Here is a 14,870-nt window from a genome sequence, read left to right as displayed (position 1 = left end):
CCATGGGGTCACAAAGAGTCAGACACGACTGAGTGACTGAACTGAACTGAATCCAATGAAGAATAGCAGCCATTTCAAATATACACAAAATCTTAAATAAGGCAATGATGGCTTGATAAAGTTCTTTGATATCTCAAGAGATATATCCCTAAAGCCTGTCTAATGCAGACCCAAATTCCATCTATGTACTTTTTTTTCCTTGACAGTGCTTATTACCTTCATCTAGGTTCCCCTATGAACAGATTACATTATTCACTAGTCTTACATTTTAAAACATTTTACCTCTTTCAGTGCTCTTAGCCATATTCTAATATATCAAACACAACTAAATCCAAATATTTCCACATATATAACCTTCCTAAACCCCCATTTATTTTTAAGATTTAATAACTATGCTTCAGTATGCAGCTTATCTGCAATTAAAAGCAGATTTACTGCCTAGAAAGGCAGTTTCATTGTACTTCATCACATCAGTTATACTGTGCTATGGGTTAGAAATTTGTCATTTAACCCTTTCATTCCATCTTTCCTTCATTACCCTAGTTCACTGAGGTCAATATTCACTGAATAAATTACACAACAGTACACAAGGTATTCTTATTCCAGATGCACTGACAAAGGAAAATCCAGTGACTTCTACAGAAGGAAAATAAATGGTTTCAAGATGAGCTGAAATGAAGGGCTTATCCATTAAGAGAAGAAAATTCAATCAGTCTTTAAAAGTCCCGTATGGACAGTTTCTCTCTCACCTACACATAATTATATTTTAAGATTGAAAACAGTAACGGAAAAAAAAAACATATATATATACCTGAATCACTTTGCTGTATACCTGAAACTAACAACACTGTAAATCAATTATACTTCAACAAAAAATAAATTTTTTAAATTCTAAAAAAGAAAACTATCTTAGAAACATTTGACTCACAGATTACAAAAATCATCCACTTCTTCTCTAATCAGTCATCTCCCACAATCTAACGTTAACTTTTAAACACTTACTAAATGTAGGGAGAAGCAGGAAATAAAACTTTCAGAAAACAGAGCCAGAGTATTTAACTAATTAAACTTTAAAGAACAATGTGACGTATAATTTAAAGGACTGGGGAAACTGTAACTGTTAAGAAATCCATGAAAAACAGGCACTGGACATTAAGAAAAAATACAGAGTGACAGGGACAGCTTGCACTTGCCATACACCTAAAGGTCGCCATAGTACATGAGATTATTATGGAGCTACACCAACATGAAGAATTCAAAGAAAAAACACTAACAGAAAATTTCAAGGGCAATACCTTTGTCTGCATCATAGGATCCCTGCTCATTCCCATTTTCTACAATTCTTCCAGGAAGGGTTAACCTGCAGAGGTAATAAAAGGTCTCATGAAGTCCTTAAATTACAAAGCACCATAAAGCATGATAGTAAGCATCAAGCACTGAAATCTATCAACCATTTAAAAAGATATTCCTCAGCATTTTAATTTTATAAACTAAATAATTTATATCTCTTCCCTAGCTAAGAAAAAAGGAATCAGAGATGACTCATCTTTCTGTTTGAATAGGCACTAGTCACTGATAAAACACTTAAAAAGAAAAGCCACAATAAATACTAGCTATCACTACTGTTATAGTACTTTCCCTTCCTAATATGAGTTATTTATATACCTGATGACTGACACAGGATGGGCTCAATAAAAGTATACTAATTGGCTTCCAAAAAGAAAAGAAACAAAAAAATGAGAAAGAATAAAGAACCAACAAAACCAATTGTTTATATTGGATAAATTACTACTTTTTAAAAAAAGGCAGAAAACAAAAGTGTTTTTGTAAATCTCATTATTACTGTATAGGGATTTCCCCCTCTTCCTGCTAAGGACATGAACTGATTCCCCTGTTCACAGTTTTACTCTGGGTCAATCAATGCTCTAACTGAGGCCCCAGAAGAATTTTTTTAAAACAGAAATCTGTCACTTTTCTACTACGAAAGCTTCCATGGCTGCTTGATATTGCCTAGACAATTTAAATTCACCTGTACTATACATGATGCCAGATCCATTCTGCTCCAAGCTTAAAATATGAACCTACTTTCCTCCCACACCCCCTTCCTCCTCATTTCCTATTCTAACACCATCATCATTATCATCATCATCCATCTTGGCAGACCCCAAAAGGTACAGGACTTTATCCCTACTTACCTTTGATCTTAATGTTTCCTGAAGCTATAACACATTTTCGAAACAAAAATCCCTTCTAAACCTAGCCTAAAAATTCAGTTATGAATAAATTTGTTATAAAATGGATACAAATATGAACTTTACCTTCAGAATCTAAATTAAGTCCATTTGTGGACTTAATTCCAAGTTGTGCCATTAACTAGCTCTGTAACTTTCTTTGTACCACAAGTTAATTAACTTCAAGGTTCATATTCCTCATTTATAAAAAGTGAAAAATAATAGAATCTATCCAAGGGTTACTGTGAGAAAGAAAGGATAATACAAAAAGCTTAGTGGCTAGTACAATAGGCAAGCATTCAGAAAATGTAACCTATTATTATCATCTCCCTTCTCCTAAACTCTTTGTAAGTACAGAGTTAAATTCTTAATGCATGATGGCGAAACAGTATTTGCTCACAGATCTGCCTTCGCTGCTAGACACTCAGTTCCTCAAGGAGAGGGTGAGGTTTTATTCATCTCTGGTATACTGTAGCAAACTGCATTTCCAAAGCTGGGGCAATGGGATGACCCGGAGGGATGGGATGGGGAGGGAGGTGGGACGGGGGTTCAGGATGGGGAACACATGTAAACCCATGGCTGATTCATGTCAATGTATGGCAAAAACCACTACAATATTGTAAAGTAATTAGCCCCCAACTAAAATAAATAAATTAAAAAAAAAGAAAGAAAGAAAAAAAACAAAAAACAAAGATGACTTATCTCACATCATTCCTCCCAATAATGCAATCTATGTCCTCTCCCCTTAAAACTGAGTGGGCTTCTAGAATTGTTTTACCCAAAACAAAACAATACAGCAGAAGCGACACTGTGATTTCTGGGGTTAAGTTATAAAAGATGATATGGATTCTGCCTCGCTCCCAGAAATATTTACCCTTAAAAATTTCAGTTGTCATGGTGGGATGCAACTCCCTGCAGGAATCACAAGGGAGACCACACAGGGAGGTCCTGAGACCACATGAAAAGAGATTCCCTCCTTCACCTATCCTATCAGCCCCCAGCTGCTTTAGCCCTTCCTGTCCCAGGTCCAGCCACACATGACTAAATTAAAGATCTCAAGCCAGAAGTTTAGCCAAGCTCTTACCAAATTCCTAAGGCACAAAAACCAACAGAGGGAGTTAAAGGATTGTTATTTTACACAATTAGGTTTGACTGGTTATTTGGCAGCAGATAATTGCAACAATATGCCCCCTTAATAAATAGTAATACCTACTATTTATTGAATATGTAGTTAATTATCAGGCACAGTAATAAGGATTATATATGCATTATCTCAAACCTCACATCAACTCTTTAAAATCACTAATATTAGCCCCACTTAACAGACTAGGAAACTTACTGAGACTGAATGACTTGCCAAAAGTCACAGAACTATAAGTGTGCTGAGACCCACATGTGCCCAACCCCCAAGCCTCTGCTACTCAAGGAATGGATAAATTTGTATAAAAAGTACTCTATAAACTGCTTCACATGTAGCTGCTTACGGGGTCTTCACCAAACCTCCCAAACTTAATTAAGAAAGTGACTTTTATTTTGAAATATTTCTTTCATTGTAATTACTTAATTTTATCATCCTATCTCATTTAAGATTTTTTCTCTGAGCCTCTGAGCCCTTATCTGCAACATGAGTATATAACAAAACCTACTTTGTAAGACTGTCCTAAAATCAAGTGAGTCACATAAAGCACTAACCAGGAGTAAAATGTCAGTAAATGTTTGCTAACATCATCATCATCTTCTTCCCATTCTTCACGTTTTGGCTTTAATATCACCTCTTCAAACAGGCTTTCCATGGTCGCTTTGTATAAATTCAGACTCTCTTTCATACAACATATTCAAGTAGGTGGATTAAGTTAAGGCAAGGCCAAAGGGATACCTGAGCAGAACAGGTTCAGGCCAAGTACTTAACAGCTTAACTCAAGAAGAATGTCTGCACTGGAAATGTACTTGGGCAGGAAAGGTAGGCTGGAACTACACTTGAATGAGAAAGATGAGGAGAATGGATTTTCACCGGGCAGAAAGGAGAAAAGAATGTATTGACAATGTTGAGAAAGAATAATATGTCAGTGTCTTCTAAAATGTCTTATAAATAACGATGACTATCTCCAAGGATCGCTGTCCAGGTTAAATGAGATAATGCACACAAGCACCTAACCCTTCACTTAAACGCACTGCTTGCCCACCACACAGAGGGGAGAAAGAGGTCAGCTGTTACCACTGATGTTACGGTTCTGCAGGGAGAAAAATGCAAAAAAACAAGAGCTGAAGGTCCCTCTCTGAGGCTTGCGGGATGACAAAGACAATGAAGGGGTAAAATCAAACAGAGAAGGACCAAACAACGAAGAGGTGAAGGAGACTTTGGCATCAGCGGGACCAAGAAAGGCGAAATTTTCAGGGAATAGAAAGCGTCAGCCAGGAGGTCGGGGAACAGGACGTGGACTGAAAAAGTCAAACCGACAGGCCAGCAGGGAAGGCAGCGTAAGCCGTCTCGGGACAAGGAGGACTAACGCAGAGCGAAAAGAAAACAGGAAAAGGGACAAGAACTAGGGCGACAGGACAAAAACTGGAAAGGCGATTATGGTCCCAAACTCTGCGTTCTAAAGTGGCTCCGTAATCTCTTCCAGGCGGGGATGTAAGAAGATGTAAGAAACAAGAAGTTTCTGCAGCATTCAGAGCGCACACTTGGAAGAGTTCGCTTCCTCGGCACCTGCTGCTGGTACCTCGGGAAAAGGCAGTTGCGTTGCCGAAAAGTCCTCACTTGTTCTTTCATCCTCCCTCGATAAGCAGTTATCTAATGAACGAATAAATGAATCCCCAAAACATGCTCTTCCTAGAGCCAAACACCCAGAACTCGCCTGAGAAAGTACGGCTTGGCGTAGAATTTGAAATCTACCCCCTCGAAATAGACATCGAACTCAGAGACCCGGGCGTAAGGCACGTGGATGGCGACAGTCAGGAAGTCGGGATCCTGGCTAAGATCGAACGCCGGGGTCAGCATCACCACGCCGAAGTCGGGCGCCCAAGTCGACCACTCTCGCAGCCGCCAAGGGCCTGCCACTAAAACTCGCCAAGAAGTCCCCACGCGCTGGTACCTGCTGTTAGACACGGTGCTTCCGGCTCTAGGCGGAAGTGCGCGTGCGTGCGAGAGGAAATCCCGCCTCGCGCCGGTTTCCATGGAGACGGGACGCTGTGCGCGAGGAGGTCGAGAAGGGATCGGATGAGATGGGCTTTGTGCGCAGAAATTGAACCTAGGGCATAACCTGCAAGAACCCGAGCAAGAATCCACCTTAGAGCCACTAAGCTTCTTTGAAGTTTATTAGAGATGATTGTAACAGCATTGGCTTTGAAGGCAGTGAAACCTGTGTTTAAATTTTTTCTTTCCAATACCCAGAAGTACGACTTTGAGAAAGTTACAGAACCTCTCTATGCTTCTATAAGATAAGGTTAGAAACCTAGCCTCGTAGAGATGGTGTGAGGATAGCATGCATTTATGCATGTTAAGCTTTAACAAGGTTCCCGGCAAGTTGTCGAGGCTGGGTGTGTTGGAGCAGTTACCGCAGAAACCACAGAAACATCGTTACTGTGGTTTTCCTTAGTTCTCATTTGCTTTGTCAACAACTCCCTTTCTCCCTCTCCTCCTTCATTCTCTACCGATTTCTATCTCCTCCTCTTTCCCTCCATGCCTCTTTCCCTCTGTCCTTTTCTGCCACTTCTCTTTCTAACTCATTAATTGAACAGAATTTGCTCGTTTAGTGAACGTCCATTCCACTCATCTCGTTTAATCTACACCACGAACGGTGAAGAACACGACTCACAAAGGTTAAGCAATATGTCTTACAATCATGCATTTTACAATTACCAAAATCCATAACATCTGACTCTTAAACCGTATTAGTGTCTGCAATGACGAATAGCAATGCCTCTGTACTTTCTCCTCTTTCCTTTTCTCACTTTTCTCCTTACACTTATTCGAGGTCCTCTTTTCTGTCTTTTTTCTTCCTCTTCCTTGTATTTCTCCTTTTTATTCTGGTCATACTCTCCCAATGCCTCTCCCACTAGGCTCTCTCCTCCCCTGCATATCCCCTTGGCCTTCCTTCCCTCTCACTTTATTTCCAGTTATTCCACCAGTAACTAGAATAGTCCAGGAAATGTTTTTATTTCCTGATTTTAAATATCAGTGAAAGTCATCTCCGGAGACAGTGGATCAGATAACCTAAAAAACCTTTTCAACCTCCAACTTTTTAGGAGTCTTGAAAATTAATTAGAACTCAGCATATTACTAGGAGTAAATAAAATTTAAAATTCAAAATAAAAATCAGTCTGCTTAAATCTGGGAGTTTTTTCTTTGTTTGTTTATTTTAATTGGAGGCTAATTACTTTACAGTATTGTGGTGGGTTTCGCCATACATTGACATGAATCAGCCCTGGGTGTACATGTGTCCCACCATCCTGAACCCCCCCTCCCAGTTCCCTCCCCACCCCATCCCTCTGGGTTGTCCCAGAGCACCAGTTTTGGGTGCCCTGCTTCATGCACCCAATTTTCTCTGGTCATCTATTTTACATTTGGTAATATGCATGTTTCAACACTATTCAATGCCATCATCTCACCCTCACCTTCTCCCACGTAGTCCAAAAGTCTGTTCTTTACATCTGTGTCTCTTTTGCTGTCTTGTATACAGGGCCGTAGTTACCGTCTTTCTAAATTCCATACATATGCGTTAAAATACTGTATTGGTGTTTCTCTTTCTGGCTTACTTCACTCTGTATAATAGGCTCCAGTTTCATCCACCTCATTAGAACTGACTCAAATGCGTTCTTAAATCCGAGAGTTTTGATAAAGACAAGAGGTTTATTTTAAACAGTTTAAAAAGTACTCTGCACATTCATCCATTCCTTGGGGAGCAGAGGGATTAATTGAATTGTTTGATTGAATGGATTGAATGTGCTGGCACTATGTGCCAGCCCTGCACCATATCCTTTATAATGATCTCATTTTCCCATTCTGACAGCTCTGTGAACTAGGGATTACATATCCCCATAGTGTGCACAAGATTACAGTTAGTGAGTGGTGCAATGAGAATTGAAACCCAAGTGAGTCTGATTCCTGAGCTCAAGCTCTAAAATACTATAGAGTTGGCTCCCTCTATACTACCTCCTACCCAGCTTGTTCCACATTGTGAGCACAAGTCTTCCTGCTTTAGACCATATTTAGCCCTACAAATAACAAGTGCTCTATAATGAAAATGAACTGATGCAAACACGGAATTAGTGTAGCCCTCAAAAGATCCCTTGAGATAGGCCTTTGGCTGTTCATTCCAAATTAGCTTCTCTAAAAAGAATCTTTACATCTGCCATGGGACCTCATTCCTGGAGGTCACAGCATTAATATTTTTAAATTATTAATGCCAAAGAATTAACTGAGGCTGGAGCTACACCTGAGGAAAGCCTATTTGAAAGCACTTTACACAGTAGAGCTATGCACTTCCTGGATGTTTTACCCTTTGTTTGGCAACACACAGAGACAAATTATTGCAATACAGATAAACAGACCGTAAGGTACAATGCTGCTGCTATGTATTTATTCAAAATATATATTGCATTTGCTATATCACAAAATACTGATCGATATATATATGTACATATATATATATATAAAACAGAGATTTATAACTTAATTTGCAAGTCATAGTTCACTCTATTTGGATTTCTAATTAATGGTTAATTACACAAGTGAAAAGTTCATTCTCTTTTTGTAAAAACAGAATATTACAGAAAAATTCCCTTGACTGCTGTCTAACTTTGGTTATTTCTCCTGCTTCACCAAGAGTAACCCCTCTAGCCACTCTTGCAGAGCTTTTTATATTTCTATATACATTTCCCATGGACGGAGGATCCTGGTAGGCTACAGTTCATGGGGTCGCAAAGAGTCGGACACGACTGAGCGACTTCACTTTCACTTTCACACATTTCTAAGTATCCTGTTACGTTATGTCTCTAATGCTTGGGGAGCATTATCACACTATAAATGAATATCTGCAACACTATTTTATTGCTTTTCTTGGGTACTTTTTTAGGCATATCAATATTGGTTCAAAGATCCAGTTGAATTCTTATTTCTAGATATAGACAATGCTTGAAAATAAAGACATCATTTCAACATTTCATGTTAACTCTGCTTTGGAGGGAAGAAAACAAACAAGAATGAAAATTTTTGTCTTTTTTGAGCATTCAAAGTTGCTGGGGGTTTGTTTGTTTTTCCATTGTTTTAAGCCTTATTTTTGGATGGCCTTTCACTATTTTAAAAATAGCTTTTTCCTGTGATCAGTTTGGTGGGCTTCCCAGGTAGCTCAGCTGGTAAAGAATCCGCCTGCAATGCAGGAGATGCTAGTTCGATTCCTGGGTTGGGAAGTTCCCCTGGAGAATGGATAGGCTACCCGTTCCAGTATTCTTGGGCTTCCCTGGTGGCTCAGATGGTCAAGAATCTGCCTGCAATGCAGGAGACCTGGGTTTGACACCTGGGTTGGGAAGATCCCCTGGAGAAGGGCATGGCAACCCATTCCAGTATTCTTGCCTGGAGAATCCCTTGAACAGAGGAACCTGGTGGGCTACAATCCATAGGGTCACAAAGAGTTGGACAAGACCAAAGCAACTTAGCATGCACAAGCACGCATATAACCTGCCATTTCTGATTATATGAAATTAGCCCCTCTTCTAGTCTAATAACTTGATTGTGATCCACATGGTTCAAAATTATATGTCAATTTAAAAATATTTTCTAAAACCAATCCCAGTTTCAGCCGTATTAGAAATCTTTTAATGGTGAAGTCCCCCTTGCTTCCAGAAGGTGGCAGGCGCTTAGGCAAGTAAGACAATGTTAATGAAGAACAGAGTTTTAATCTATGTTGGAAATAGCTTCCTGTATAATCTGTTTATAACTCTAGTTCATTCTCTGAGCCATTTGGGGGAGATCATGGGATATTACACAGAATTTGCAAACTACACTTTAACCGCTGTTATTGTTTTGGCATATATCTTTTTTGACTTTCAGTGTATTCATAAAATTCATTAAAAGTATCTTTCTATTCATAAAAAGTACAGGAAAAATTTAAACAAAAATGGTATCATACCTTATTTTTTCATTATTTCCACCCAACATAGCATTATATCTAGTATTTCATTTGACTATTTTTTGGCAAGAATATTTTACCATAATTGTACCTTCCTTATTTATCACTGTTAGTATTGTTAATTCTTAAGAAATGAGCAAAGTGATGATTTGTTTCAAGAGGGGAAAAAATGAAACCAATAGAATCATAAGCAAAGATCAGAAAACTAGAATAAAAATGCGAAAGTTAGAATACAAACTAGATAACATATTTTGAAGTTTGAAAAACAACTATCCTTCTATATACAGTGGGACTAGATATCTGAAGTTTTGCAATTTTGAGTTATAAACTAATTCTAAGAGGGCTTGGATGAATTCCTGGATAGCAAGTAAGCAAGTGTTAGCAGCTCAATCATGTCCAACTCTTTGCAAAGCTATGAACTATAACCCACCAGGCTCCTCTGTCCATGGAATTCTTCAGGCAATAACACTGGAGTAGGTAGCCATTCCTTTCTCTAGGGGATCTTCCCAACTCAGGGATCGAACCTGGGTCTCCCTGCATTGCAGGTGGATTCTTTACCATCTGAGCCACCAGGGAAGCCCTGAAATTTGGATTGTAAAAGAGGATTAAGGGATAGGTCTAACAGGGTACATGAGCATGAGTCAGACACTGGTGATGTGTCCAGTGTTTTTTAAACCCCTTTATCGTTAAGCACAACTATTTTTGATCTTGCACCAATCCTTTAGCCTATTCAAGTTACAGCTGTTAAAAGAGCACAGTGTTAGCAATAATAAAGCACAGTTGTGGGTATTTCAGTTAAGATTTAGTCCAATTCCAATTGTATACAAGCTCAATGAAGTTCTGAAAAAAACCTCAAACAGTTACAGCTGATCCTAGGGTGTTTTTTGTTTTGTTTTGACATTTTTGTGCAGGGGTTTAGCCAAGGGCTTAGCAACATACATTCCAAGATGCTAGTCCCATTCCATTTGATGAAATACAGACTGGGGGGCGGGGGGAATGCTAACCAAATTGCACTTTGAGCTCCCTTTATTGTTTTCGGTCGTATATATAAAAGACATCTACAGAAGGTACTGTTTTGATGCCCTGCTCAGGTGTTCTTTATGGACCCAGGAAGCCCCTCTGTAACTGGCCACAAACGTTTGGGATGACCTCTTCTCCAAAGATTTTCCTTAGTTCAGGGTTTCTCCACCTCAGGTATTTGAGGCCAAATAGTTCTTTGTTGTGGGGAGCCCGCCTGCGCATTGTGAGATGTTTAGCAGCATCCATGGCCTTTTATTTCTCAATTCCAATACCAACCCTGCTATTGTGACAACCACAAACATCTCCAGACTTTGCCAAATGTCTCTTAGGAGACCAAATAGCCCATAGTTGAGAATGACTGCCCTAGATTGATGGAAGACTCCTGGAAGTAACTACCGCTACTGCCACCACCTACCTCAGATCCACAACCATGAGGATTAGAAGACTGCCTCAAAGGGCAGATGACTCCAGAGTGGCTTACGCTCCAGAATTCTTAAGGGCAGATTTTCCCTGAGCTCACACTTTACTCAGCTTCTCCCCTTTCCCTTTCCTTCATTTCCTTCCTTACCGATTTCTCCTGAGTAATTCCCTCACAGTGAGTCACATGCATCGGAATCTCTGTCTAGGGAATACTTCTCTGAAGTAATACTTCTAGGGAATAGGTTGAGGGTACCTGACCTATGTACACAGTTGGAGGAACACCTTAACGTTCCTTACAGTCCTTCAAAACTGCTGGAGAAAAATTATCTACAATATCTACAGAGAATACATGATACAAGTTTTTATGTTACTCTTTTTAAAGTTCTTATAATCCAACTATCTTTAACAGAACTAATCTTTTCCTTAATTCACAGAGAACATGTTTTTAGTCCTTCATGCAGAAATCATTTAAATGCACCTCTTTTGGCATCAAAGGTTGTGATGGGATTGTAAATTGGTACAACCACCTTGGACAAGAATCCCTTGGACAGCAAGGAGATCCAACCAGTCCATCCTAAAGGAAATCAGTCCTTGAATATTCATTGGAAGGACTGATGTTGAAGTTGAAACTCCAATACCTTGGCCACCTGATGCAAAGAGCTGTCTCATTTGAAAAGACACTGATGCAGGGAAAGATTGAGGGCCGGAGAAGGGGACGACAGAGGATGAGGTGGTTGGATGGCATCACCTACTCTATGGACATGAGTTTGAGTAAACTCCAGGAGTTGGTGATGGACAGGGAGGCCTGGCGTGCTGCAATCCATGGGGTCGCAAAGAGTCGGACATGACTGAGTGACTGAACTGAACTGAACTGAACCAAATCTTAAAAAATTGTTTGGCAGTATTACTAGAAATAAACATATGTATGCCCTAGCACCCTACAATTCCTCTCTTTGATACATAACAGAAATGAGTGGTAATTGTCCATTAAGAGATAGGCACAGGAAAGTTCAGAGATGTATTAACCATTACACACTACACTAGATACAATTCAAGTGCCCATCAAGACGAGAATAGACAAATTGTGGTGTACTTACTCAATATTGCTAAACAGAAATAAGAAAGAATGGACTATAGCTATACACAGCATGTAGGATCACATAGGGATGTTAAGTTAAAAAGATAAGATCCAAAAGAAGATGGAGTATTGTTGTTGTTTAGTCATTAAGCTGTGTCTCTTTTGAGATCCCATGGACTGTAACCTGCCAGGCTTCTCTGTCCGTGGGATTTCCCAGGTAATACTGGAGTGGGTTTCCATTTCCTTTTCCAAGGGATCACCTTCACCCAGGGATCAAACCTTAATCTCCTACATTGGCAGGTGGATTCTTTACCATTGACCCACAGCAAAAGAATAAAATAATGCCATTTGCAACAACATGAATGGACCTAGGAATTTTCATACTAAGTCAGATAAAGAAAATATGTGGCATCACTGATATGTGGAAACTAAAAACTAATGATATAAATGAACTTATTTACAAAACAGAAATAGGCTCACAGACATAGAAAACAAACAGGGTTACTGAAAAGTAAAAGAAGGGGGATAAATTAGGAGTTTGGAACTAATGGATACACACTAGTATGTATAAAATAGATGAACAACAAGGATCTACTGTATAGCACCTATATTCAATATCTTGTAATAATCTAAAATGGAAACAAATATGAAAAAAGAACAAATATATATGAACCACTTTGCTATACACCTGAAACTAACACAGTACTGTAAATCAACAAAATTTCAATTTTTTAAAATGGTGAAAAGTTTAAAAAATCCAAAACATAGATACCCTCTGCCTTTTTAAGTAATAAAATCACTCAGATAAGAGAGTTATTAAAGAACATTTATATGTCAGGGGGAAAAAAGACCAGAATCAAAAGAGTTCATACTAGATGTTTCCATTTATATATAGTTCAAAACAAGCAAAACTTAATCCATGGTCATAGATATGAGAACAGTGATACTTTTGTGGGGATGGTTACTGACAGGGAGGAGGTGAGAGAAAGGCTGCTAGGTGCTGAATATTTAATCCACATCTTGATTTGGGTGGGAATTACGTGTATATATACATATGTAAAATTCATAGAGACCCAGACAGTCACGATGGTGTGATCACTCACCTAGAGCCAGACATCCTGGAATGTGAAGTCAAGTGGGCCTTAGAAAGCATCACTACGAACAAAGCTAGTGGAGGTGATGGAATTCCAGTTGAGCTATTTCAGATCCTGAAAGATGACGCTGTGAAAGTGCTGCACTCAATATGCCAGCAAATATGGAAAACTCAGCAGTGGCCACAGGACTGGAAAAGGTCAGTTTTCATTCCAATTCCAAAGAAAGGCAATGCCAAAGAATGCTCAAACTACCGCACAATTGCACTCATCTCACATGCTAGTAAAGTAATGCTTAAAATTCTCCAAGCCAGGCTTCAGCAATACGTGAACCATGAACTTCCAGATGTTCAAGCTGGTTTTAGAAAAGGCAGAGGAACCAGAGATCAAATTGCCAACATCCTCTGGATCATCAAAAAAGCAAGAGAGTACCAGAAAAACATTTATTTCTGCTTTATTGACTATGCCAAAGCCTTTGACTGTGTGAATCACAATAAACTGTGGAAAATCCTGAAAGAGATGGGAATTCCAGATCACCTGACTTGCCTCTTGAGAAACCTGTATGCAGGTCAGGAAGCAACACTCATAACTGGACATGGAACAATAGACTAGTTCCAAACAGGAAAAGGAGTACATCAAGGCTGTATATTGTCACCCTGCTTATTTAACTTACACGCAGAGCACATCATGAGAAACGCTGGGCTGGAGGAAACACAAGCTGGAATCAAGATTTCTGGGAGAAATATCAATAACCTCAGATATGCAGATGACACCACTCTTATGGCAGAAAGTGAAGAAGACTAAAGAGCCTCTTGATGAAAGTGAACGAGGAGAGTGAAAAAGTTGGCTTAAAGCTCAACATTCAGAAAACTAAGATCACGGCATCCGGTCCCATCACTTCATGGCAGATAGATGGGCAAACAGTGGAAACAGTGGCTGACTTTACTTTTCTGGGCTCCAAAATCACTGCAGATGGTGACTGCAGCCATGAAATTAAAAGATGCTTACTCCTTGGAAGGAAAGTTATGACCAACCTAGACAGCATATTAAAAAGCAGAGACATTACTTGGCCAACAAAGGTCCATCTAGTCAAGGCTATGGTTTCTCCAGTAGTCATGTATGGATGTGAGAGTTGAACTATAAAGAAAGCTGAGCACTGAAGAATTGATGCTTTTGAACTGTGGTGTTGGAGAAGACTCTTGAGAGTCCCTTGGACTGCACGGAGATCCAACCAGTCCATCCTAAAGGAGATCAGTCCTGGGTGTTCATTGGAAGGACTGATGTTGAAGCTGAAACTCCAATACTTTGGCCACCTCATGCTAAGAGCTGACTCATTGGAAAAGACCCTGATGCTGGGAAAGATTGAGGGCAGGAGGAGAAGGGGACAACAGAGGATGAGATGGTTGGATGGTATCACTGACTCAATGGACATGGGTTTTGGTAGACTCAGGGAGTTGGTGATGGACAGGGAGGCCTGGTGTGCTGCGGTTCATGGGGTCGCAAAAAGTCGGACACGACTGAGCTGAACTGAACTGATACACATATATAAACACACACACACATACACATGTATGTATATATAAGATTGGGCAACTTACTGTATGAAATTTATCAATATATAATAAAAGAAGTCCTGTGCATGACTAGAAAATGATCACAAGAGCTGAGTCACCCCTGGATGCTGGGAATATAGAATGCTGCTGCTGCTGATGGCTCACAGTCATGTCCTTCACAGGGCATTGTCCTTGACTGCAGAGTAGTGCCTCATCCAAAGTTACCCACTTCCACGAGGCTAATGCAGGATACAAAGGTCCTGGGTTCCCTAACTCAGATGGGACAAGTAACTCTGAAAGCCATCCTGGCTCCAGGTCTCCCTGCAGAATTGGCAGAGGCCTTGGTTGCA

General features: G+C 39.7%; 1 protein-coding gene across 3 annotated transcripts in view; it reads right to left on the bottom strand.

Moving 5' to 3' along the window:
* SHQ1 (SHQ1, H/ACA ribonucleoprotein assembly factor) overlaps positions 1 to 5,352 on the bottom strand; it is a 97,664-nt gene extending 92,312 nt beyond the window's left edge. For 2 of the 3 annotated variants that reach the window (XM_081528375.1, XM_081528374.1), the window contains exons 1-2: positions 5,087 to 5,352; positions 1,296 to 1,360 (exon numbers count right to left, since the gene is read on the bottom strand). In XM_081528375.1, coding sequence (XP_081384501.1) covers positions 1,296 to 1,360; positions 5,087 to 5,229 — 208 coding nt within the window. In that variant the 5' untranslated portion in view covers positions 5,230 to 5,352. Of the gene's footprint in view, positions 1 to 1,295; positions 1,361 to 5,082 lie in introns of all 3 variants that reach the window. The other variant, XM_081528376.1, reaches the window with a different exon arrangement.
* Between the last annotated feature and the right edge of the window lie 9,518 nt (positions 5,353 to 14,870).

This window comes from Giraffa tippelskirchi, chromosome 9 (assembly GCF_054371585.1).
Source record: "Giraffa tippelskirchi isolate mGirTip1 chromosome 9, T2T-mGirTip1v1.2.pri, whole genome shotgun sequence".
NCBI lineage: Eukaryota > Metazoa > Chordata > Mammalia > Artiodactyla > Giraffidae > Giraffa > Giraffa tippelskirchi.
This window is presented reverse-complemented; position numbering and strand designations above follow the sequence as displayed.